Source organism: Pipistrellus kuhlii, unplaced genomic scaffold, assembly GCF_014108245.1.
Source record: "Pipistrellus kuhlii isolate mPipKuh1 unplaced genomic scaffold, mPipKuh1.p scaffold_m20_p_13, whole genome shotgun sequence".
NCBI lineage: Eukaryota > Metazoa > Chordata > Mammalia > Chiroptera > Vespertilionidae > Pipistrellus > Pipistrellus kuhlii.
Window position 1 is genome coordinate 50,560,169 of NW_023425438.1, and position 27,089 is coordinate 50,587,257.

General features: G+C 42.5%; 1 protein-coding gene and 1 long non-coding RNA gene across 3 annotated transcripts; one reads left to right on the forward strand and one right to left on the reverse strand.

Annotated features, from left to right (window-relative positions):
• Positions 1-2,363: 2,363 nt before the first annotated feature.
• On the reverse strand, positions 2,364-3,576 carry LOC123651041. The gene is made up of 2 exons (XR_006741480.1): positions 3,456-3,576; positions 2,364-2,518 (listed from the first exon to the last, which is right to left on the reverse strand). It is a non-coding gene; the product is annotated as an uncharacterized LOC123651041 (long non-coding RNA).
• Positions 3,577-3,612: 36 nt separating this feature from the next.
• STARD7 (StAR related lipid transfer domain containing 7) lies at positions 3,613-23,962 on the forward strand. Of its 2 annotated transcripts, XM_036436070.2 has the most exons (8): positions 3,613-4,230; positions 15,213-15,424; positions 15,755-15,804; positions 16,584-16,694; positions 16,778-16,860; positions 17,576-17,675; positions 21,225-21,309; positions 22,046-23,962. In XM_036436070.2, the coding sequence occupies exons 1-8, from the start codon at positions 3,914-3,916 to the stop codon at positions 22,228-22,230; spliced, it is 1,143 nt and encodes a 380-aa protein (XP_036291963.1). In that variant the 5' UTR covers positions 3,613-3,913; the 3' UTR covers positions 22,231-23,962. The 2 variants fall into 2 exon arrangements, with proteins under 2 accessions (XP_036291963.1, XP_045436954.1); XM_045580998.1 differs by lacking the exons at positions 21,225-21,309; positions 22,046-23,962 and adding an exon at positions 20,151-20,268.
• Positions 23,963-27,089: the final 3,127 nt, after the last annotated feature.

Below are 27,089 nucleotides of genomic sequence, written 5' to 3' on the forward strand. Positions count from 1 at the left end.
GTACAGAATGAGATAGGCCTATGGTCTTCTCCCACTGTCATGACTCCTTTGGTCCTTTGGTCTGATATGATGTTATGTGGGATCTACCAATGGGTCAGACATTCAGTAAACAAGATAGTGGTACTGGCTGAGGCCCTACAGGCAGAAAAAGCAAACCATACCCAGAATGTGATACCTGCAGTCAAAATAAATTGCTGCCATTTCCATGATGGATGGTATCAGATGTAGTCATCTTGTCATTAAGTGGTTGGTGGTTCTCCTAGAGCAGCGTTTTTCAACCGCTGTGCCGCGAGATGTTGCCTGGTGTGCCGTAGGTGCAGACAAGACAAGAATTTTATAATTTTTCACTATTTTGTTTACTTAATATTTCATAATAAAGTAATTATAAAATACTTTCTTTGTGTTTATTTGATTCCTATTCAAGAGAATTACTTTATATATAGTCAATATAGGCACAGAGTTAAATTTTTTAACATTTTCTAATGGTGGTGTGCCTCGTGATTTTTTTCATGAAACAAGTGTGCCTTTGCCCAAAAAAGGTTGAAAAACACTGTCCTAGAGGAAGAGAGCTATTTGGCTGGGGGGGGGGGGGGGTTGGGGGGGAGAAGGGCAGCACTGAATTTGTTGCTGGCAGGTTGGACATTCAGCAATGGCAGGATCTCTTTCAGCCTTTGTGAATGGAGCCCATGCTCTGGGGTCCATGAGTGGCTCCTATCTCTGCCACCATGGCTACTCCATTCATGTTCCCATTGTGCCAATGATGAGATGGCCAGTAGCATCTGACATTAATTGGTGAGTCATTCTATTTAGTTGTTCAATGCCTCTTTCAAGAAGATGCATCTGGAGGGCATCCACACATTTCTTTCCCACCCACATAGTCCATCCACTCAGCCCTCATCTTTAAAAAAAAAAAAAAAAAATTTTTATTGATTTTTTTTTTTTTACAGAGAAGAAGGGAGAGGGAGAGAGAGAGAAAAAAACATTGATGAGAGAGAAACATCAATCAGCTGCTTCCTGCACACCTCCTACTGGGGGTGTGCCTGAAACCAAGATACATGCCCTTGACAAGAATCAAACCTGGGACCCTTGAGTCCGAAGGAAAAGGCTCTATCCACTGAGCCAAACCTTAGGCAAGTCCTTATCTTTGATATTCTAATCTTTCTCCTCCCAGGACCTGGTCAATGAGCCAAGCCAACAGCTAGTGACATGAGTTCGTATATATTCTAACCATGGCTACATTTCTGTTCATGCCAAGTGAATGACCAGGTACACCAATGAGAAAATTTATCCATTGGGAGAATTTCCCTTGCCACTGTCTTTCAAGATCACCCCAGAGTGGAGCTGTAGTAAAGCCATCATTCATTTTTGGCTTACAGACATACCAGTCAGACATATCAGTAAATAAGCTTTGCTTTTTCCCGCCTCCTTTGTCAGCTGGTCATAAGGGACCCAACTCTTATGCAGTCTTATGTGTGAACTAAGGGAGAATGTTGGAGCAAAATGGTAGGTGATATGGATGTCTAGGCCATTTGCTGAATAGCTTATCAGTATCCTGGCCCTACTCATGCCCAATTCTGGATGGTACCACTTCTGTCTTACTATGGGTTATTTTTGGGCCTATTCAACTTTATGTTTTGGTAATTTAGTAGGCAGAGCCTAATTTAAATAAGATGAGCTCATGATGAAGTACTTTGGATCAACTTAAAAATATATAAAGGGAGCCGAGACCTGCTTGGCTCAGTGGATAGAGCATTGGCCTGCAGACTGAAAGGTCCCAGGTTCGATTCCGGTCAAGGGCATGTACCTTGGTTGCGGGCACATCCCGCAAGAGGCAGCTGATTGATGATTCTCTCATTGATGTTTCTAACTCTCTATCCTTCTCTGTAAAAAATCAATAAAATATATATTTTTAAAAATATATACAAAGGGAATTACATTTTTCAATATTGTTCTGGAACATACAAGCGAGTTTGTTGACAATGGATTGGGAGGTTAGGCTAGAGATTACTGTTAGGGTCTAAACAAAAAAGTGGTTGAGAAAATGGTATAGAAGATATTAATTTTTTTAATTTTAAGGAGGAAGAAATGGTAAATAGATGCAGAAATGGAGACAGCAAGTATATTTATGCTATCCTTTTAAAAACAAAATCAGAGCTGGGAAAGAAAGAGAAGGGGTGGTATCTGAACAAAAGAAGAGTTAAAGTAAAGCCTCATTTTTTTCAAAGATATTTGATGATAGGCTTGATTGTGTTTATGTACTAAGAGAAAGGCAGTAAAGATGAAGGCAAATGGAAGGATTGTAGGAGCTCATTTTGATAAACAAAACAAATTAAAAACAGGAACACAACAAAAAGACCAAGCAGAGTGCTAAGCTTCTTTTAATCGGGAAGCAGGACAGTAGGAAAGTTCAACCTTTCTGCCAACTGCCCCCTCCTGGCCATCTTACTATCGCTGAGAAAAAGCCTGGCTCAACATAGTGTAAAATACTACTTTCTGTTATATATCCCTTTCTCCTTTCCTGCTTTCAAGGAACATCAATACCAACCCCCAGAGTAAAATCAGACAGTCTGGATAGGATAGATATAAATTTCAGCTCCCTGTAAAGCATGATTTTCTTGTTCTCTTTTTGGAAAAATGTATTTTATTAAAAACATCTAAAATTGCTCCACTAGATAGAGTAAGAGAAAAATTTCTAATGCATTGTCTTGGAACGAGCACAGTCCCTTTAACATCAAGATGTCCTTCTCGATATTTTATCTGTCTACAAGGTACTTAATATAAGTGAAAAAAAACTAGAAACAATTTAGTGTAAGGTTTTCCTATTGGACACTAGCAGCTTCATTTTTATGAGGTTAGCGACAGAGTCATTGAATGCCCTTTGAGATCACTTAGCCAGGCTTCTCATGAGAGCTGCAAAGTAGGTTTTAGGAAACCTGTTCACCCCCTCAAGCTGGTGCCTTTGGGTCACTAGGAGGGGGGCAGGTACTGACCCAGAGTAAATGCAACTAACCCCAAAGGGCTCCCGCTTTTCCAGACTCAGACGGGCCACCTGCCCACGCGGCTCTCCAAAGTGCGGGGCTCTAAGGCTGTCCTCCCTGATTTGCAAAGATTAGACTCCGACCCCGGGGAACTGTCTCCGCGCCCCAGATATTCGGGGACAACCAGAGGGGAGGCCGAGAATGGTGTGATGGCAACTGCCGCCAGGCCACACTACCGCAACTAACTGAACACCCCAGAGCCTCCATAGAGACAAGCCAACGCCCCTTCCCACCCAAACCTCAAACTAGTACTAAGTGCCTAGTAAGTGCGGCTACGCAGCACCGCGCCGGATTCCTAAGGCGCCTGGCCACAACCCTTCCTCCGAAGGGCGGGGTCGGCAGCTCGAAAATGGCGGCGGCGGGGTCGAGGGTCGTTCTCGGAGCGCCCTTGACTAGTTCCCATTCCGCGCCACCTACCTTACTAGAGAGAAGCCCCGGCGCGTGCGCGAAGGGGCGGGAAGGAACGGTTACGAGCACTTGCTGCGGCCAATCAGCAGCGAGGAGCCCGGGAGGCGCCCAATTAGAGCACGGGCTGCAGAGAGGCAAGTAGGTTGTAAGTGGGCAGCGTGTGTGGCGGGTGAAGAATGCCAGGGGTCTAGTCGTCTGCCTCGCTGCTCCCCGCGCGCTCCGCCCTGCGGCCCCGGTAGCCGGCGTGAGGACACCGAAGAGGCTGGTACCCGCCGCCCACCAGGTTCCCATCCCCGGCCCACGTCCGCTTCCTGCAGCGGTCACAGGCCGCCGCCTCAAAGTGGACCCCTCTTCACCGGTTGCCGCAGAGACATGGCAGGCTTGGCGTTGACCAACTAGGAGCGTCGGCAGGAGCCCGCCGAGACCTCGAAGACTCGTTCCTCTGTCCGGGGCGTCCGGCTGGCGGCATGTTCCCGCGGAGGCTGGTGGGAGCCGCGGCTGCCGCGGCGGCGGCGGCGGTGGCGGCGGGCGCCGTGCCGCGGGGCGGGGGCCTGCTCGCCCTGCTGGCCAATCAGTGCCGCTTCGTGACGGGCCTGCGCGTGCGTCGCGCGCAGCAGATCGCGCAGCTCTACGGCCGCCTCTACTCGGAGAGCGCGCGGCTGGTCCTCCTGGGCCGCCTGTGGCGCCGGCTGCGGGGCCGAGCTGGCCATGTCTCGGCCGTGATGGCGGCGGTTGCGGGCTTCGTTTGGGACGAGGAGCGGATCAAGGAGGAGGAGCTGCAGAGGTAGGCCCTGCTTTGAGGGGGAAGAGAGGGGGGGGGGGACGGTGGCGCGGCCCCGGATGGTAGGGCGGGACCTTGAACCTGGGGCCGCACCCGGTAGTCCTTGAAGCGATGTTGCAGTAGCTGGCTCCAGTTTTAGCAATCCCTGATGTTGTTGTTTTTACTTTCCTCTGTTAACTTGATTTGTCCGGCTGGAAGTAGCAGGTCGTGTAGGTTAATGTAGGGAGAGACTTGGAATGGGAAGCAACAAATAATTTGAGATGTGTAAGGCACTTGTTTGCATCATCGTTAGCCTAATTTTGAACACACCCAGAAAGGTGCAAATTCAAGTTTTCAAGTCTGACGTAAGGGGATAGACATGCAGTTCACAAAGTGGCTTCATTCAAAGTGGGACTTGGTCAGAAGTGCCAGGAGAACTCTCATCATTGTGACTTTTGTGGGAGAATGATGAAGCTGGAAATGATTCTGCCCACCTGTCACAAGCCAGTAGTCCAGACACTTTAACCTATAAGAATTAGGTCAGTGTTTTACTAATACTGTGACTAGGACTTTGAGAGTACTGTTTCACTAGCTCTGAAATTGTGCTGTTAAACCTCCGCGTGAAAAGTGCGTGTCACTGATTGAAGTTGTCAACCTGTGCCTCGAAATCGGAGTCCTTATAGTTTTCAAGTAATATCCTTTGCTTCAGCTCTTGCTTTACATTGTCTCTGTATTTTCTTTTTAACAGATATTCTTAAACTGGTCTCTCCCTCCACCACACATACTCTGTGCCCATTGAACTATGTTAACTGATTTCAGGAACCTAGAACAGCCCTTTTCCCCTTCCCGCCGTAAATCCCATGCAAGTCTGTTTATCCCAGATATTTTTCTTCTGTTATTTCACATTTTTAGTTTGGTTAGAAATGGAAATACTTAATTAAGGTTAGTATTGTGACCTGTTTGGAGGTGTAGCACCCAGATGCCAGGCATATTTGTGCAACACTGTGAGTTGTGGATATTGCAAGTTTACCTTAGGAATTGGTAATTTTTCCTAGGAGGGATGATGACTGTTTTATACATGCAATTTAAAATCATAGCTACAAACAGTCTTATTCACAAAAAAAGTTAAGATAGCAAAGCATGATTGGTAGTTTGCTTATTTTTTGTTAGTATTCTTTTGCTGCTTGGCCATTTCTAATGTAGCAGTCTCGGGTGTAAGATATAAAGGGAAACTTTTAAATTGAGAAATTATCCATTAGCTGTTTGAATTTTCATTTTGTTTTTGAGGATGAAATACACTTGTTCCACAGTGGTGAAGTTTGTGGGGAAATTCCCGTTGGATCTCTTTGGGAAAGAGGAGAGAGACCAGAAAAGGGCTGCTGGGTACGAAAGAGAGGGAAGATGTTTTGGGCATGGGAGTTGAATGGTGTTGGAGCCTAGAGGGCAGATGACATTCTTTGCTTACTCCACGTGTTTTTATGGAGAAATGGCCTGGAGGCTCTGTTTAGTAGATCTCCCTTATTTGCAGGAGTTAGAGGGGAAAATTAGATAAGAAATCAAAGCTGTAAATGTTTGGATTTAGTAGTTAAAACTATCCACTGGGGCAGAAAGATCAGACCAGCTGATAGCCAGGCCTAGTATTCATTCCTTTTCCCTCTCTTGTGGCTGTTTTTGAAAGGGGGAGGCAGTTGAAATAATCTTGGTTCTAATCCAACTCCTAAAAGAGGTATTGCTCTGGGTTAATCCGCCTGAGAATTTCTTAAGCTTAGGTGAAGGCCAGTCAGAACATTTAAGGTGCCTTTTGACCCTCTCCAGGGTTGTTACAGTAAAGGTCCTCATCTACACTTTATTGTCCAGTTCATGCTTGAATTCCGTCATATGCTTAAAATTTGATCAAGTTACCCATTTTGAGGATTTAAAAAAAATATATTTGTTATCTTGATAGGGAGGCAAACAATATGCTATTCAACTATATACAGTAGTTCCATGGATCTTTATTCTAATAAATTCTCATATTTATATTTCATTTAATACAATATTCTGGGTCCAGGTTAACTTCTTTTGCCGAGTGTTTGCTTTAACAGAGGCACTGCTGAGGTTGTCATAGCTAGCTTAGAACACCTTAGGTTTTTGTTCTGGTGAGTGATTTGGGGTAGCTTTGATGGAACAGTTGAATGTGCCTCCGGACAAGTGCATTTCTTTCATTGTTAATGGAAGAAGAGAATAATTGTCCCAGGGCCCTTAAATCACAGCCTTTAGCTCTTCTGTGCTGTTTCTGTACCAACTTGAGCTGGTACAAACTAATTCAGTGGCTGCTGTCTTGGTTAAACAGTGATGGAGTGTGCAGGGTATCTCTGCTTTAAATGTGTGCTTTGCAGTGGTACATGTTTTCTTATGTTATTTGAGTTTCTACTCGGAATGAAAAAGAATAACCTTGCTTTCTATTCTTTTGTGTTCAAGATCATTTTAATAAAAAGTAACATCTCATTAATCTAGCAACAGGAATAAAATTTGAGAAAAGAAGGACACCAGATGTAGAAATCAAGCCTTTTAATGCTTGGTGTCTAGTATTCTAACCCACTTAGCTTTAATTAAACCAACAAAACAGTTTACTATTTTTGGTGCTACCTTGAATTCTGTGAGTCCAGGGCAAATCTTATGGAAAAAACACAGTAGTATTTTTTTAAATGTATTTTTATGGATTTTTAGAGAGAAAGGAAGGGAGAGAGATAGAAATATCGATGAGAGAGAAACATAGATTGACTGCCTCCTGTACCGGGGATCAATGCCTGCAACCTGGGCATATCCCCTAACCTGGAATCGAACCTCAGATTCATGGGTCGACACTCAACCACTGAGCTGTACAGGTCAGGGGTAGTAAATTTTGATTACTTTGAAACATTAAGAAAAAATTACAGGAACAAAAAGAGGAAGGAAGTTAAGAAATATGCAAGGCTAGGGGAAAATCTCCCATTAACCTCCCCTCTTTTTAAAAAACTTTATGGCAGTTATTTACTCAAATTTCTAGAGGGAAGAACTGTTCGCTCTAGAAATTTGAGTAAATAACTGCCAGTAAAGTTTCGTGCAGAAAAGTGACTTGTTCTCATTTTTGCCTTTAAGGGCGTTCAGAATACTTTTCAGTGTGCTATTAACTAGATAAAAATGATCAACAAAATGTCCTTTTGACTTAAATAATTTTTTTAAAACCACTGTCACTTGAGGGTATTTTACTGATATACCCTTCTTATAGAACTACATAAAAGCTTACTTGAACTTTTTAATATTTTCTTCACTATTTACCATTAGCCATTTGGCCCAGAATTGCAATGAGGTGGTTGATGTCTTTTATTTCTAGGTGAGTCCCATAACAGCTTAAAAGTCTCTAATTTTGACAATATGGAATTTGAGAGGGGATTATGTGAAATGAGTCAGTTGTCTTGAATGGTTGGCTTCATTTGAGTCATTTTTGAGTCTTGTTTCAAACTCTACACTGAGGGCAGGACCCCATAGATGAACCAACCACGGTTATACTTACTCTTCCGTCTAATGTCTTTAATTTTCATAGCTCTCAGTCCAGCCTTTCTCAAATATCGAGCCCACTTTAGTTTTGGAGAAAGGAAAGAAACATTGACTATCTTTCCTTGATCCTCTTACCAATCTGCTGATTCTGTTACTATATTTGGAATAATCTTTTTTGTCCTTATTAAGTCTCTTAAATAGGTGTAGACATCTATCCTGCCCAAATGAGATTTGGGACAGCAGGCTACACAGATATGTAGTGAGAGGTTTTCCTTCCTTTGCATACAGGGTTTTGAGTGGCTTGGTGCACCTGGATCTGTCATGTCAGCATTTAGCATTTGAGACCTTTCAGAGATGTTGAACCTGGGGAGGTAATCATTTACCTTTTCCTGATGCAGTCTTGCTCCAGCATTCATATTGTGCTATTCAAAGAATAAATATTATTTGTTCACAGGTCATTTCTTGTCCCCTGTAGGAACTTAAGTCTCATAATTTTAATAAAAGGCCACTTGAGTTATATGGTTCAGAGCTCTGTGCCACCTGGAGTCTTAGGAGGCCATTAAGCTTAATTTTCTGTAGTTTAATTTTCTCAAAACCTTATTACTGTGTAATTTAGTGAACCTTTGATGTACTTTTAATAAGATATCCCTGCTTGTCTTTATAATGTGATAAGAATGACGTTTGGGAGTGTTGTTTATTTTAATTATAGGATGCCTTACTAGTCCTGAAAAGTGGCCATGTGATACCTGACTGGTTCTCTGAGCAAGTCTAGCTGTGGTTATGTTTTTTTCCTTTGCAAGATCTTATTGCCTACTCTAGAGTTCCTTTTCTATTTCTACACCTAATTGCAGTGGTGGCAGTCAATCCTATTTTTCAACTTTTAATTCAAATTAAAACTTTTCTAAAATGGTTAATATGCCTGCCCAAGGGTTCAGTGAGCCTGAGGGGAGTGGGTGTGTGTGTGAAGGATTCAAAAGACAAAGAGAACAAGCTGGGGCTGGATGGATCTCCTGTGTCTGGCTGAGGCCGGAGGGAGGGAGATCAGCCGGCCAGCTGAGCCTTTATTTTATAGTCAGAGATAAACAAGGTAGTGGTCACCGTAGTTTCAGCGTTCTTGTGAGCTTCACTTGTTTTGCTAGCACTTGCTGCACCTCCCACAGCCCATTAGCTACCCTGGAAGGATCTAGGGAGCTCATAAGGTCAAGCTTAATTATTTTTAAGCTGGGACTTGTTTGTGGCTTTGCCAAAAAGTCAGTCCAAGGCTTAACCCTATAGCTGCTCCCTACAGGTTAAACCTTTTATCAGAACATCAGTATAAATAAAAGGTTCTTGTTTGCAAACAAAGAAGCCAATATTGGTTAACTTAAGACAAAAGGGAATTAATCAGAAAGATATTATAGGTCATACAAAACATTGGTAAGAATGCTAAAGAACAGGTTGACCAAGAGAACTGCCAAGACCATCTAACTTTAGGAATGATCTTAGGTTCATTGCTGTTGATTTTGTTTTCCATGGACTGGTTGTACTACTGCACTCTCATCTCCCTCAGGATCACTGAGAATAATCTCTAAAGGATCCCATGCCTTTCTCATTTCCTCAAGATTCAAAGTCTACCAGACATCTCAGATGTCTGACCTCACTGAAACCGGGAGCTATGCTCTCAAAGAGAAGGGGTTGCATCCCACCTACTCTTTGATTCTCCCCAAATGGAAAAAGATTTCAGGCAGTCATAATAACAAATTTCCCTGTGTAAATACTTTCATTTAACTATAAGGTTGATAATTCAGAGAATTGGAATTTTAGAAACCTTCAAGAAATAATGTCCTCCCTTTCTTTACAGGTGGAAACAGGGAGGGCTTTAATAAGAATTTGAATTATTGAGGCCTGCTTTCATATTAATTTATTTGTTCAATTTATTCAGTAAACATTTGTTGAGCATCTAATGCTTACCAGGCACTTGTTAGGGGCTGGGGATACAAATATGCAAATGACTGATTCTGAGCCATCAGGGAATTCATAGTTTAGTAAGGAAGGCAGATATAAAGATGAATTAATTATAATGTGATACATTTCCGTAGAAAGTACCGTAAATATAGTAAGTGTATTTGGTCAATTGCCTAGAAATTAATCTTGAACTTTTGAGGATTTTTTACTGAAGGTTGAAGAGGAGGAAAAAAAGGGGGGGAGGGTGGCTTGTATCAGAAGCTGGTATCTTTTTTTAGTCTTGAATCACAGAAGAGTTGTAAATGACATAGCCAAAGATTTTTTCTTTCATGTCTGCTATTTAAAGGTTAGGGGGAAAATACAGCCATGTTTTAAATTATGAAATGCTCTCAGATATATAAAAAGATTTTAAAGAGTACCATGAATGTTGCATATACAGTTATTTTTAAGAAATAAAATACTCTAAATAAAACTTACTCTTTTGTGTTTTATATATAATGCATAATTGTTACTGGAAAGGGAACCTGGCCCTTGGTTAGTCTGCCTAGGGGCCAGCCTGTAGTGTGTGGGTTCTTTACTTTGTGCAGGAAAAATTTTACAGCATGAGTCCAGATGACTGTGGGGAACATTTATTAAAACTGGGGACAGTAAAACAAGAAAGGGCTTAGTATAAGAGAAGCAACAGGAGAGCCTAGGCTGGGCTGCCCTAGCTCTCTGGGAAGTCAGAGAAAAGGGGGACCTTGGGAACAGGTTCAAGGATCTATCTAGCCTGCAGTAAGCTGCCACTGCCCGTTGGTCCCTAGGTTGCAAGTCTCATAGAAGATGCATGTCCTTGGGGGAGGAAGGGGGGAGAGGGAATTGGGAGATGCTCCCCCAAGGGAAAGCACACACTGGCTCCTTTGTCTTGAGGCTTTCTTTCTTTCTCATTGGTGGGAATCTTAGGAGAGGTTTCAGGGGAGGGTTTCAAGGGAATATTCATGTTTTCTAGGCGTGCTCCTTCAGAGAGGCGGTCTCCACTGGTTGGTCAGTGTCAGGGCAGGGGGTTGTCAGTCATCACAACTCCTTTTGCTGCTCTTCTTGACCTGAAATACAACTGAGGCCTAGATGTTATTTCTAGCGAGGTGACTTGTATCTGCTGTAAATTGCTGTCAGTTTGTTCAGCTTTGTCTCAGTTTCTCTATTCCATTTGTCCTGGCTTATTGGCCTGTCTTAAAATGACACTTAGTGTGATAATATGGCATTGTTACAGGCAGTCCAGATCCCAGAAACATATTGTCCAACAGCACCAATTCATAGGGAGATGGCTTATCTCTACCTCGATTCTAGTACCAATGAATTTAAATGAGATTCTGATTGAATTGTGTGATAAACCCAATTTACTGAAGCAATTTAAGCAAATTCATTAAGGAGGCATGGTAAGCAAATCTGTCACATGCATGGCTTCTCAGATAACCTGAAGAGTGAGTGAGTTAGGTGGGGGTTTGAGGCTTTCTGAATATACCCTCCTGTTTATATGTTTCAGATTTCTCTGTTGAATATCTTGGTATAGATTAACTCTCGTGATCTTTTTTTTTACTTTGTTATGGCCTTCCCAGAATTCATGAGCAGTACCTGGCAATTTTATCTTACCACGTCTTGAGACTGCTGGCTTCCCTGTTAGGGAGTTAAAGAGACAAAAAACAAACAAAACAAAAAAAACTGCCCTTTTTTTCTTTCCCCTTCCCCTGTCCTTTCCTGCATTCTCTTCTTAAGGAGGCTTTTAACCATTTTCTCTCAAGTGTCCTTGGCTGGGGAAGATAAAGGGCTGTACTTTTACAAGTTGGCTGTGAAATGCCATACTGTTTGGCCTTGTTAAACTTACTGTCTCAGTTTCCCAATTCCACTTGCCATGGAATTTTCCTAGCTTTTCACTGTCCTGTAACAGTATTGTTTTGAATGTTTTAAAGATTTATATAGTCTTGTACAAAATAGTAACAAATTGAATCCAGCAGCATATTGAAAGGATTTTATACACATGAACAAGTGGGATTTACCCCAGCAAAGCAAGGTTGTTAGTTCATCATCTATAAATAACCCGGCTGGTGTTGCTCAGTGGTTGAGCATCGACCTATGAGCCAGGAGCTCACAGTTTGATTCCCAGTCAGGGCACATGCCTGGGTTGCGGGCTTGATCCCCAGTGGGGAGTTTGTGGGAGGCAGCCTGTCAGTGATTCTCTATCATCACTGATGTTTCTATTTCTCCCTCACTCTTCCTCTCTGAAATCAATAAAAAATATATTGAAAAAATAAATAAAAATTTAAAAATCAATTTAATATACTATGTTAATAGGATAAAGGAGAATAGAGGGCATCTGTAATATTGTCAACAATAAAAATAAATTAAAAAATAAAGGACAAAAACCACATGATCATCTCAATAAATGCTGGGGAAAACATTGCCAAAATCCAACCTTTCTTGTTAAAAAAATACATTTGATAGAGAAAAGAAGAAAACGTCCTCAAGCTGATAAAGAGCATCTATGGAAAACACAGCTAGCTAACTGCATAGTGGATAGTGAAAGACTGAAAGCTTTCCCCCTAAGATCAGGAACAAGACATTGTGTTCTCACAGCTTTTATTTAACATTGTACTGCATGTTTTTGCCAGGGAAATCAGGCAAGGCAATGAAATAAAAGGCATCCATATTGGAATAGAAGTAGTAATACTATCTCTTATTTGAAGCTGACCTGATCATCCTACAATCCTATAGGAATCCAAAGGAACCTATTAGAGCTAATAAATGAGTTCACCAAGATTGCAGGATATGTAACCAGACAACCAATGGAATGGGTCTAGGCTGCCTATCACTACTTGAGCCAAATAAGCAGAGACAGGATTGAATCATCTTTGAGTGTTTATTCCAATAATGCTGGCAGTATGAAAGAGCAGCAACTCATGCATGAAAATCTGCTCTACCCCTCCCCATAAGCCTGCTGCTTATATTGGGTAGAAAGACAAAGATTACATAGGAAAGTAAGAATTACAGGCATGGGAAAGTAGGCAAGGTATAATGGTTATAGAGTACAATGCTGACGGGGGGGAGGTGGGTCACAGTGGGTGGGTACCTCTGGGCGCCTCCAGGATCAGAATACAGGATATAGGAGCTGGGGGTAGAAGGGTGGGAAAGGGAAGGGGGGACTTTAGGACTAGATTGTTTCAGCCCCTAGGTTGTAAATCAATCCTATATAATAAAAGCCCAGTGACTGAGTGGCAGAACAACTGGTTGACCAGTTGCTGTGACATGCACTGAGGACCAGGAGCTGCCCCCTGGTGGTCAGTGCGCTGCTTGGCTGACCTGGATGCGCTGCTGCTCCTGTTGCAAACCCTGGCTGATGTGCAGGAAACTGGGCTTTGACCATTGCCTCCTCGCCCCAGGCTCCTCCTCCTCACTCCTTGCTGCTTCCTCTGGATGCCCACAGCCCAAAGAGCTGACCCTGGAGGCTCGGAGGTGGGTTCATGGCCACCGCAGTACTGAGGCCTACTCTGCCACCTCCCAGTGCTGTTGTCCCTGGGCTTGGCACTGACTGGGTCCCCTGGAGAGGTGACCAGGTCCATGGAAGATGCCAGATCAGGGAGCAGCTGCTCAGAGGGCAGGTCCACAGCTGCTGGGCTGACAAGGATGAGCAGCGCTTCCACAGCGGGCTGATCCCCACAGGCTACATCCCCCATGAGTGCATGAATCCCATGCACTGGGCCTCTATTACAGACATAAAAGCCTAATATGCAAAGTGTTCCCTCAGAAGTTCATCCAGGAGACCAGAGGTTTAATTATTCACTATGACATGTGTTGGCCACCAGAGGCGGCTCAGAACAAAGGAAGGTCCCGGCCAGCAGCTGCTAGGGACCCTGCCCATGCATGAATTTCGTGCACTGGACTCTGGTCTTTCTATAATGATGGGCACTTTTGGGAAGGAGGATAGACTGCATTCCATGTTAGTTCCCATGTCCCAGGGCATACAACTCCAGGCAGGTTAGAATGCGCTTTCTCTAATTAGAACAGAACAATCACGATTAACAGAGCATGACTAATATTTCTTATAATTAGCCCCAGTATTCTATTTCTGCCCCTAACACATACATGATCAATATTTAAAAACCATATTTTTATACACTAACAATGAACAATCCAAAAATACAATTAAAACAATTCCATTTATAATTAATATAAAAAAGAATAAAATCTAAGGAGTAAATTTAACAAAAGTGAATGATAGTGAAAACTACAAAAATCATTGAAAGACAAATAAATGGAAAACGGAGCTTGATGGAAGATTTCAGGCCACGCCCCTCATCCTGGCACTGCCCTGGAATACCTGAAGGTGTGCCAGGGGACTTGAGGCTGTGCTCCCCACCCAGAGAGGCTTAGGCTGTGCCTGCCTCCTGGTAGGGCCGGCCAGGTCTGGATCTCACCCAATGGGGGTGGGGTCAGCCGGTTCTGGGTCTCGCATGATTTCAAGGTGTACTCAGGTGGGCGTGGACTTGACTTGGGGTCCTGCAACATGCCCCAGACTGACAGGAGGAATATTTTCATATACATTAATTTTCTTTCATCTCTGATTCTTCTATTGTATTATAGAGAAAGGGCAAATAGCAATATTTTAATTCCTCTAATTCCCTTTTAGTGTGCATGAATTTTGTGTACTGAGCCACTAGTTAAGTCATAAAAGAATAAAATCATGAATAAACCTTGAAAATAGGTTAGATGTAAAAAAAAAAAAAAAAAAAGACACATGCGATCATAGTGTAGGATACCATTTATATGAAATGTCCAGAATAGACAAATCCATAGAGACAGTAGTAGTGGTTGCCAGGAGCTGTGGGGAGGTAGGAATGGGAAGTGACTGTTGATGGATATAGATTTCTTTCGGGTGTGATGAAAATGTTCTGCAATTAATGGTGATGGATGCACAACCTTATGACTATACTAAAAAGCACTAAATTGTATACTGTAAAAGGATGGTATATAAATTTTTAAGAGGGGAGGACATATATATAAATACTCATAACGTAATAGGAAGATAAAGAACCCAATTAAAAATAAACAACAAAAAATGGGCAAAGGGTATTAAATGATCTTTGACAGTCCTAAACCTTAATAGTTAACATTTGTGAGCTAATTATGTGCCACTTACAAATCACTTTACATGTAAGTGTATTTAATTCTTACAGTCAACTTTGAGATAGGCACTATTGTTACCCCCACTTTCCAGGTTAAGAAATAGGGACAGTAATTCAATATGCTAGTTAATGAATATTGGAGTCGGAATCGAACTTGCAACTCTTTGGTGCATAGGCTGATGCTTTAACCACTGAGCACACCAGCCAGGGTTCTTATTTTATATTAATCCTCACTGGAGGACATGATTAAAGAGAGCTCACATTTTTATTCACACTTTATACTGTTTTAAACCCACACCATTCTTTTATAAGTCTTTGTGTGGACATGTTATTTCCCAGGGCTGACTCCAATCACTTGCAACATGACTATCGTTTTTCCCCTTCCAGGTCCATCGATGAGATGAAACGGTTGGAGGAAATGTCAGCTGTGTTTCAGAGCCCTGGGGTTGAGCGCCACCCTCCAGAACCAAAATCCCAAACAGAAGGAAATGAAGATCCAGGGGGCAAAAAGGCGGCACCGTGGGAAATGGTGATGGATAAGAAGCACTTTAAGCTGTGGCGGCGCCCTATTGCAGGCAGCCACCATTACCAGTACAGAGGTGAGCCCAGCGTGGCTGCCTGGTGGGTTTCACGGTTACCCAGGTGCTCAGGACTTGTGTTCCTCAGACTCTCAATTGTCTTTCTGGTTGTTTCTGAGGGAATTTGCCATGGTTTGCTGTTTGTTGTTTTTCCTCTCTTAGTTGACAAGAGTCTCACAATGTCTTCTTTGCTGAACTATGCAGTAGGATGTCTTTGCCACCCCAATATGACTTTTAGTTTCTGAATTTCCCTTTAAGATCTGTCAGTACTATAATTGAAATACAGTAAAATGACAGGAATATGGTGAGTGATGAGAGTGTGGTAAACATCCCTGATTCTTATCATTCTAGTTTTTGGAACCTACACAGATGTTACACCCCGGCAGTTCTTCAATGTTCAGGTGAGTAATTTTTCTTCCCTAATTTGGAGCCGTTAAGCCTGGAAATTCACTTAGCCACCATCCACATGAATAATTTCTCTGACTCAAATTATATTGTGGCTTCAATACGTTCATCCACCTATGTACCCTCATCTTACCTTGAATAGCATCGGGGAAAACATTTGCTACAATTTCTTTGTCTAGTGGGGACAGGACCACTTCTACCCCCTCAATAACTAGTTGGTGATTATAGCACCCACTATGATATGCAAGTGCACACATTTCCCTGAAGGACTGAACTTTGTGAATTTACATTGAATTTTTATTGGTTTAGATATGTATGATAGTGTCTCATTTTATAATTCCTTAGTTACTAGTGATGTTGGAAATTTAAAAAAATACGCTACTTGCATTTCTTTGTATGAGGTGTCTGCTCATCATTTAGTACTTTTTGTCTGTTTAAAACCGTTAGAATTGTTTTACCCTTACACATTTGTATCATTATCTATTGTATTTTTCTCAGGCGTATGTGCCTGTTAGAGTATTTTTCCCCCCTTACATTGTTCTTTGGTTTATCTTTTTCTTATTAAGATTCACTTTCAAGGTACTGGTATTGGCCTACAAGAAGAGATTTTAAGACTTACATGTAGTAAATACAGCCATGTCTTTCACACTGTAGCGCTGTCTTTTAGGTTGGATCACAATTTCACAAAGAAGACCTTAGGTCAGAGACCCAAGTATCTGGGGAAGGCTTCTGCAGCTTTTGTTTTAAATCTCTTGGGTCTTTTCTCTTTCCATAGCTGGATACAGAGTACAGAAAAAAGTGGGATGCCCTGGTAATCAAGCTGGAGGTGATTGAGAGGGACGTCGTTAGTGGCTCTGAGGTTCTTCACTGGGTAACACATTTTCCTGTGAGTATTTTCCCTTCTGGTTTTACTTTTACCACATACATATGAGGCAGAACAATAATCCTGCTCCTACTTTTGTTTTTTAGTATCCAATGTACTCCCGGGATTATGTTTATGTTCGGCGGTACAGCGTGGATCAGGACAACAATGTGATGGTATTGGTGTCACGGTATGTATGGTTACCTGGGATTCCTGATGAGTTCTGTTAGCTGTGTCCTTTACTCATGTATGTCTATAGTGGGTTTGCATGTTCTCAGTGCCCTTATATAAGTGAAGCCCAGGCCCCTCCCATCCCAACTAGAACATGAGTTTAAAGGGATATATGCTTTTCATTAAATCGTAAGAAGTGCTTTGTCTTCAACACAAGGCCTAGTGAACTGGGATTTACCAAGTAAACTCACTTTGTCTTAGAAGTTAGTTTGTATTCATTTGTCTTGGTGACTCGTCTTTTATTTATTTTATTTTTTGGTTAATCCTCACCTGAGGATATTTTTTCCATTGATTTTTAGAGAGAGTGGAGGAGAGGCAGGGAGGAGAGAGTAACATTTATTTATTTCTTTAATCCTCACCAGAGGACGTGCTTAGAGAGAGGGAGGGAGACAGAAACATTGATATACGAGAAGAGCATCAATTGGTTGCTTTCCGTACACTCCCCAACTGGGGATTGAACACCCAACCCAGGTATGTGCCCTGACTGGGAATCAAACCTGCAACCTTTCAGTGTATGGGATGACACTTAAACAACTGAGCCACTGTGGCTGGGCTTCTCTGTTGTATTTTAAATATTAGTGTCAGCTTTTTAGATTTTTCTCATAACTTTATCTCCTGTGCTATTTTGTATGTAGACATTGTTACTCAGTTTCCTTAAATTTTCTCCTTATCAGCGCTGTGGAGCACCCTAGTGTGCCAGAGTCTCCAGAATTTGTAAGGGTCAAATCATATGAATCCCAAATGGTTATCCGTCCCCACAAGTCATTTGATGAGGTGAGTTTATATCATTCAAGAGGTGATGTGTGGTGGCTTTGGAATTTTCTCAAGAAATGCCTTTTATCTGAAATGGAGAGGGCCTGGGTGCATTGGTTCTCGGAATCCACTGGAGCCTGAGAAGTTCCATTTTTATTAGTTCTCAGATGAGGCTGATGCTACTGGACTGGGGACCACACTTTGGGGACCTCTGCTGTGGTCTGATAGACCTGGAGGACAGTCACATTTATCTGAGAGACGAGAAGATGATAGCCCCTAACTCAGCCTATGGTTAGCAGCATTCTTTAGGAATCGTTAAAATTTCACAATTGCCAGATCATATATAACCTTTCTCAACTTCCTTTTCTTTGTCTATAAAATTAGAGGGTTAGACCAGCGATACTTAACCTTTTCATCTCATGGCACATTTAAACTAATTACTTAAATTCTGTGGCGCACCAAAAAAATATAATTTTTGCTGAACTGACAAAAAAATAGGTATAATGGATCATTCACACCAGACAGTTATTGTGTGGCCTGTTGACATTTTTTAATTTAACAGTCCAAAGGAAGAGGTCAGTGCCCCTGTTGGGTGTTGCATGTCTTAAAAATTCTTGTGGCACATTGGTTGAAAATCACTGGGTTAGACTGATGCTGTCTGCCTTCCTTAAAATTCTCTAGCCATTTTTTGAAAATATTTTCTTTAAATTAGTGGGTATTTTGTTTGTTTTTAGCAACATTTTTGTTGATTGTACTTGCTGATTCTAATGTTTGCTGTTTGTAGTTCTATTTCACTTTATATTTTTGTTCTGCCTTTTAAAGCTATATGAACTGTATTCTTTAGTACGATTTTATTGTTTTCATCAAGTTGTCACCCATACACTTAACAGTGTATAGGATGACAATCCAACCAGCTGAGCCACACTGGCTAGGGCTCAAGTTTTTTTATTTATACCACTTTAAAAACCACATAGAAATTGTCATTCACCTCAGGTAATATGGTGTTTGCCTCTCTTTTTACTGAGAGATCTGTGTGTTTAATTCAGAACTATTTATAGAGAAGAATTTTTTGTTTTATTTTCTTAATCTTCATTCAGCGATATTTTTCCATTGATTTTTAGAGAGAGTGGAAAGGAGGGGGTAAGACAGAGAGAGAAACATCAATGTGAGAGAGACACATCGACTGGTTGCCTCCTGCATAAGCCCCACCTGGAGCCAGGAATCAAACCTATGACCCTTTGGTAGCACTAGCTGACAATCTAGCCAAAGAGCCACGCAGGCCAGGACAGGAGTGTATAGTTGTTATTCATATCTACCCTTTTTTTTTTTTAATATATTTTATTGATATTTACAGAGAGGAAGGGAGAGAGATAGAGAGCTAGAAACGTCGACGAGAGAGAAGCATCGACCAGCTGCCTCCTGCACACCCCCTACCGGGGATGTGCCCACAACCCAGGCACATGCCCCTGACCGGAATCGAACCCGGGACCTTTCAGTCCGCAGACCAACGCTCTACCACTGAGCCAAACCGGTTTCAGCCATATCTACCCTTCTTGCCTGTGTTGAAACTAAATTCTCACCACCACCACCCCAAGGTAACACTCATTCACTTTAACCTAAAACACACAAACCAGCCTCAGACTAGTAATACCAACAAGATTAATATGACCGAAAAATGTGTGTCTCCTAAGTTTTATAACTGGCCTCTGTGGTGGGTACTGTTCCCATTCCTGTTGCCTGGGCCTTACCTCCCTTCCTGTTTACTTCCATAGTATTCATCTATGGCTCTGTTATGGCAAACATTTAGGTACCCAGTTAGCCTACCAGTTGGAAGTTCCCAAGGACAAGGACTAACACATTTTTCTTTTCTCTGTAGCGCCCCGCACAATGCCAAACATATAGCTGACGTTCAGATGATACTGAGTACATGAATAAAAGAATTAACCATTCACTCAGGGAAAAGAGTATGGACTTTGGTATAAAGGTACAAGAGAAAGTCTAGGTCTGCCATCTGAAGTTGTGACCATCTGCCCTACAAAGTGCAGGCACAGAGTAGTTCTCGCTTACTCCTTTGGGTGGAGCATAATTGATTCCGTTCCCTCTTCTAAGATCAGGACACTTATAAGTCTCTTAATCCTCATCCTTCACACTGTCAGGCAGTGAGAGGGCAGACCCAGAAAACGTGGGTACATGAGCCCCATGGTCAGAGTCATGGGGATGACTTTGGGCCAAGTTACTTAACCTCTCTGAGCTGAGTTTCCTCATTTGTAAAACTGGGGCTAATAGGTCCTACATTCTGGGATTGTTGAGAAGAATTTAAGCAGTCCCTGACACATAGTTAAGCACCATGTAAATATTTGCTGTCAGGAGTAGAGTTAATACCATTCTGGCAAAGATTAAGATCTTTAACCATAGGGGTTTGTGTTGGGGTATCAAGATCACCCTCACATTAGAAAATTCAGTAGAAGGACTCGGGGACTCAGCCTGTCCTCACAGCTAAGGTTCATCACAGCAGTGTCTCAGAATGCACATCTGGACCATAGGGAAAAGGCGGAGTCCACCTCAGAAGACTAAAGGCACGTGTACGCTTCCCATGCCCTCTAACTGTGAGAGTCACGGAGAGCCCATTCTTCTGCCAGCAGCATGGATGTAATGTTTCTGCCCAGGGAAGCGCTTTAGAGACTTGGCACCTGATATATATATTTTTTAATATATTTCATCGATTTTCCACAGAGAGGAAGGGAAAGGGGCAGAGAGTTAGAAACATCAATGAGCTGCCTCCTGCACAACCCCACTGGGGATGTGCCCGCAGCCAAGGTACATGCCCTTGATCGGAATCGAACTTGGGACCCTTCAGTTTGCAGGCTGACGCTCTATTCACTAAGCCTAACTTGTCAGGGCAGCACCTGATATGCAATATATTTTTTAAATATATTTTTTTGATTTTTTGCAAAGAGGAAGGGCCCGGGATAGAGAGCTAGAAACATCGATGAGAGAGAAACATCGACCAGCCGCCTGCACACACCCCAACGGGGATGTGCCTGCAACCAAGGTACTTCCATGGATGCCAACTTCACGGTCTTCAGTGTTAATAACTCCTCTGCTTAGTGTAAAACAAATGGCACTCTTACCCACACTCAGGTCGTGGTTATCCTGAGGGCCTGGATAATGGAGGCTGTAGTACAGTGGTTCTCAATCTTTCTAATGTCACGACCCTTTGATACAGTTCCCAACCATAAAATTATTTTTGTTGCTATTTAACTTTGCTACTGTTAATGAATCGTAATGTAAATATCTGTGTTTTTCGATGGTCTGAGGCTCTATAGCAGCAGTTCTCAACCTGTGGGTCACAACCTCTAGCAACCTAAGACCATCGGAAAACAGATATTTATATTACAATTCATAACAGTAGCAAAATTACAGTTATGAAGTAGCAACAAAAATCTTTATGGTTGGGGGTCACCACAATATGAGGAACTGTATTAAAGGATCGTGGCATTAGAAAGATTGAGAACCATTGCTGCAGTGGGTAATTCAGGTACTTTCATCTTTGCTGTTTTTCTTTTCCAGAACGGCTTTGACTACTTGTTGACATACAGCGACAATCCCCAGACTGTGTTTCCTCGCTACTGTGTTAGTTGGATGGTTTCCAGTGGTGAGTGGGCACTTGTGTGCATGGTTTGGAACCTGTGTTGAGCATTTTGTTTTTTTCTATCTTCTTATTGACAGCAGCAAGCTTAGTACGTGTGTCCCTGGAGCCCTATTGCGGAAATTAAATGTCCTTCAAGCTTGTGCTTGAATATTGTAAAGCTGTAGAATCCTCCAGCTGGGTTTGGAGGGATGAGAAATATGAAGCCCCAGAAAGGATCTGTGCTCAGAGGGGAGTTTTAAGAGCGCTTGCTTAAATCCTTAAATATGGACTGTGGGCATTAATGCACTTAAATTTTTTCTTCTTGGATAATATTGGGGACATAAACTGGCAGGGAAAATGTGGTGGTTGTAGGACAGGCACCTGGAGAAAGGGGCAGCAGCTATCCTAACAGAGGCTACACATCATGGCTGTGTCTACACCTTTCCCTTTCAATGTCTTGCCTTATAAAGCACCCTGATGTGATTTTCTTCTGGAATCTTCTTGTACCTCAGGGAAAGAATCCAGAGGATATTTGTCGAAATAAAATAGGCAGATATATTTGCCACTGAAAAATGATTTATCACCTGAAAGAGCTACTTAGGATTTAAGTGGTCTGATTCACATGCCTTTTCAAAGGATTTCAGAGGTTATGAGTTGTTTTCACTCTCTGTACATTAAGGAAGGATAGGCTTTTCCATGAAGGAATTTTGAGCCCACTGCTGGTTTGTCAGCCTATTCACATTCCCATCTCTCCCAATAGGTATGCCAGATTTCCTGGAGAAGCTGCACACGGCCACTCTGAAAGCCAAGAACATGGAGATCAAAGTAAAGGACTATATCTCATCTAAGCCTGTGGAAATGGGGAGTGAAGCCAAGGCCACCACCCCGTCTTCTGAGCGGAAGAACGAGAGTAGTTGTGGCCCTGCCCGGATCGAGTATGCTTGAAGGGCCTTGGGATAAGAAGGGACAGGCTGCTGCTAGCTCTGTCTTGTTCCCTCACTCTGATTCAGAATCGGGGACATGTACTGGAAGGCATCTGCAATAATCACCAGTGCAAGATAATTCAGTGGTAACTGGTGTCTGATTTCATTCAGAACCGCCTTTTCTCTCTGTCAAAACAGAGAAGAAGGAGGCATCCATGGAGGCATTGTCATATTCTCAGGCCAAGCATTTTGCAATTCAGTATTCCATTGAGCTAACCTGGAACAAACCGCACCTCAGGCCAGAAGAGGATAACTTGTTTTGCTTCCTCTGAATAGTTTTCTCTGCCAACATTCCAGTTTCCACCATCAGTCCTGCAGCACTTGGACTTCCTTAGTCTGAAGGTCCAACTGGAAAGTGAAGGTGGCCAGTTGATGGTCCTCTGAGGGGTCATTGGGAGTCCCTTGGTACTGGGTAGTCCTATTGTTGAATGGCTGTGAACTGTTGCTTGGCAGTGTAAGTGCCTTGTCCTCACCTTGCTTCTATCTTTAGGAACATCAAGTTTGTACCAGGAAATTTCGTTGCCTCCCAAATACCACCCACTGACTACCAAAGCCTTTTCTTTTGGACTGGCTATATTCAAACACTATGTTCATTTGGCTTGGCTCCTCCTTTCTTGGCCTATTTACCAAGAACACTGGGAAATGAATCCTTTCAGACAGTAGCTTCCTGTATTATTACTGTTTTGATAGGATCAGTGGAGATGCTCAAAACATCCCACATTAATATATATATTTTTTGATGTTAAAAGTTTATTAGTTCAGTGTTTCACTTAATTGAATTTGAAGTATATATATATATATTTTTAATCTTTGTGTCAAAAGGTAGGAATTAGGGAGTTGAATAGAATTTCTCTAGTCCATTGTCTAGAAAACATTTTGATTTAGGCATTGTTTTTCACACGTCACGTTTGGATGCTGAGGACTTGTCCACCTCAGAGGCTAAAGGCAGAGGAGTGGGTTGGGCCACTCCCTGGAGCTCTCGGCTGTAGACAAGCTGTGTGAACCATTAGATGAAATCTTCCTCAAACACTAGTGTAATTGGATTATGTGACTCTTGCTCCTCTGAAAGCTTTTCCTCTTTTCTTCAGAGCTAAAATAAAAGCAACGATGCTGTTTAGATGAAGTCACAGTCAGATGGGATGCATCAGTTTGGCCTTGCTGATTCTGCTGTGGTCACGCTGCCATCTGCTGGAAGAATAGGGATCAAGTTTTAAATTCCCCCCCCTTTAAAAATAATCGAAATTATCAGATCTCCCCCCCCCCTTTTTTTTTTACTTAGTTCTAAAACTGAGACTAACTTAAGCCCCTCAGCCTTTTTGTTGCCTGTGAAGTATTGTGCCAAGGAAATAACTGCCCGATGTTTCCTGTCTTGCCTTCTTTGAGTTTGGCAGAGCAGAGGTGCACCAGACAGCCCCAGCTTTATTGATCAGCTCTCTATCCTCCCTAGGTCCTGACAGGCCAGGAAGAGGCCCTGGGTTATGCCTGCACTTAGCGCCTGTGATTGCCAGGCGTGGGTGGGTGTGGGCAGTAGTGTGAGTATAGAGCTTTATGGAGTTGGGTGTCGCTCATGTTCTGATTTTGGGGAATTTGATTGCATTGACATAGGTCTGTGTAGTTACTTATGTCGTCATAATGATTTCACTTCTGATATTTTTTTCAAATGTGTGAATAAATACATAAAGATTGGTATAAAAGAGTGTTTGTTTTTGGACAGATGGTGGTGGGGAAATCTTGCATATTGGGCTTATCATTTCTTCCTGACTATAAAGTTTGAGAAGAATAGTGTTTCTCCTCATAGAATTGGCATGTGGAAGTAGTCTCGATCTTTCCTGGTGGTGGCTGGCTCAGCTAAACACTTTGTTAGACACTGAGCCCTTTCCAGGTGACCGGTTGGCAGCTGAAAACAAGCCAGCATTTCCACTTTGTGCTGATCTATTAACACATGTCGTTTGTTTTTAAAGAGGGGTCAACTTGCAGGAAACAGTGATAGAGCTTTGCTGATAAAAACTTGAGGGAATGAGGAGAGGAGGGGACTTGAGCAAGCCCAGGTCTAGATTGTGGAGCGGTGAATTCAGGGCCCTGTTGGAGAGGGAGGGTGGGGAGCTCAAAACCCACGTGGCCTGTGGAAAGGAGTGTCACACAGGCAATTATGCTAGAATGCGGATTGTTCCAAGGCAATTGATGGAGACACTGGGAACATAATGTGAAACTTCAATTGATGTGTTGATTTTGCTCGTGGGAAACACTAGCTCAACACAAATGTACATCTGGACTCTTAACTCTTTTTCTCCCAGAATTCTCCAAGATGCCTGGAGAGACAAGTTGTCAGGAAGTGTATGCTTACAGGTGCACATGTGTCTGTAATATTAAAAGGGCTATTCCGGTCTCCCCACTTCAGAGGCCTCTACACATATCCCTGCTGTGGTTCTCCAGGTTGAGTTGAATGCTGAGCTCTGGCTGAGAGCAACATGTCCCGGGTTGGACAGCTCTGGCTCCCAGGAATTTCTTTATGTCCTTGGATTGGCAGGAAAAGTGTTGCCATTCTTGGAGACAGTGTTCATGGATTCAGTTTTTCTCAAGCTTCATGTCTCCAGCAGCTTCAAAAACCTTCCAAGTTGAAAGAGTAATAATGCAGAGTGTTGCAGAAGTACATTTATAGTTTGAATGGAAAAAGGCAGATTATGATTATTACAATAGCTTTATTAACTTTTGTGTCCTCACAACTGTAAACCTACTTTTGCCCTACCCTGTAGTAAACCTTGTAGATCCCCCCTCCCTTATGCAGGTAGTTAACAGCTCGCTGTGGTGTGTGCGTTTCCTCTCTACATACACTGCTGTGGCCTGAACTGTGTCTGTAAAATTCATGTGCTGGCATTCTTGGTGGAGCCTTTGGGAAGTGATTAGTATTAGATGAGATCAGAGTGTGTGGCCCCCATGATAAGATTAGTGCCCACCGTTGTTCTACCTTCTCGCCATGTGAGAACAGGAGGTGGCATTGGCAAGCTTTACCAGAGAGACGGCTCTCTCCAGGAACAGAATTGACAAGCACATCGATCCTGGACTTCTAGCCACTAGACCAGTAAGAAATTCTGTTGTTCATCGGATTTTGTTATGGCAGCCAAAGTAGATTGATACACTTTTCATCACCATTTGAAAGTAAGTTGTAAACATCACCAGATTTCATCCCTAAACATGTGAGTGTGCTCTTTTATTACACTACCTTTCGCATACCTTATCTAATAATGTCGTCCATATTCAAAGTTCCCCACTTGTGCCCCCAAAGGACTTTCCTATTACCTCTCCCCCAAATCCAGGCTCCAATTACGTGTCCCATGTTGCATTTGTGTCTTCAGTCAATAGCAGCCAAGTGGGTCAGGTAGCTGCAGCCTCTTCAGGTGGAATCAGCTTCACAGGAGCGTCTGAGTGCAGGCGCTCAGCTCAGTTGTGCTTGGGGCCTCCCTGCAAAGACAAATCACAGAATTGCTGGGTTCCACAGTGGAATGTCTATGCAACCTCCCTTGATCTGATTCTACCAATCTAAGCTCAGCTGTCGCTAATTTGTCACGCTGTTGGCTTACATGTTATTACTGAGCACTCACTATGCTGGACACGGCTTCAACATCCCTGTGAGTATGTAGCTGTCCTGTTTTATAGGGAGGAAACGGTACCAGAGAAATAATTCTGCTGATCAAGGTCACAAGAAGTGGCAGAGCCTTAACACAGGCCTGGCTTTGACCTTTCCGAAGACACTTCAAGCATCATGGCTCGGTTAGTTTCTCATAAATGCTGCCAGCAAATTTCTTCCCAGAGATATTGACTTATTTCAGAACCTGTATTAAAGGCTTTCTTTTTGTCTATCTTTCTTAAATTTTATGTACTTTAAATCCCTACTTCTTTGGGGGGATCAAAGCATAAATATCTCCTTTCTGAAACTTTCAGGATGTACAACACTTAATATAAAGGGTGGGGCAGTATTCCTGGGGACATCTTGAGGTCTCATTTATAAAAACATTTGTTACAAGACGGCATGTCTACACAGTGTGATAGGACAGGAGTCTGAAAATAATCTTCATAAAATTTAACAACTATGATTTCCAATGAGTAAACTTGAAAGTGTAAAAAAAACCCAACGATAGCATATGGAAGGAAGTGATCTTAATGTAAAATATGCTTGTTTCTACTAACTTCAATGATTACTTGTTAGAGTAGGGGTGTCGAACTCAATCAGAGAAGGGGCCAAAATCTAAAATCCAGACTAAATCGCGGGCCGAATGGTTTACTGAACAGTCATAAACTGTCATTGTGATGGAAACGCAGCGGAGTGCAGTGATGACAGCGCGGTGAGGGCCACATTGCAAGGCCTGGCGGGACTGATTTGGCCCGCGGGCCTTGTGTTTGACACATGTGTGTTAGAGCATCATTCTAAAAGAATCCTCAGGCCACATACTGTCACAGTTGCTCTTAGAGCCTCATGGTTGATTTTGCTCCACAAACACACTTCAATTTTTTTTTCAAACTTACAAAATGACCTAACTTTATCATCTACTTTTAGAGAGCCTAACCATGCCCCAAAAGGTAGGATGAATGTTTGAAAGTCGTAATATTTACATGTTTTTATGGTTAGTGCACTTTTTCATATCTTAAAAACTCTGCTGTGTGTATATATAAGTTAGGATTATGTCTTCCCAGACTCATGTACTGCTGTCTTGAACCCCCTTCCATCACATGGCATTGTGTTATATTTCTTGATAAACTATAATTTGTTAATGCTTTTCCTAAAATGTGGAGTCCAGGACTGGACCCAACTGCTCCCTGGTGGAT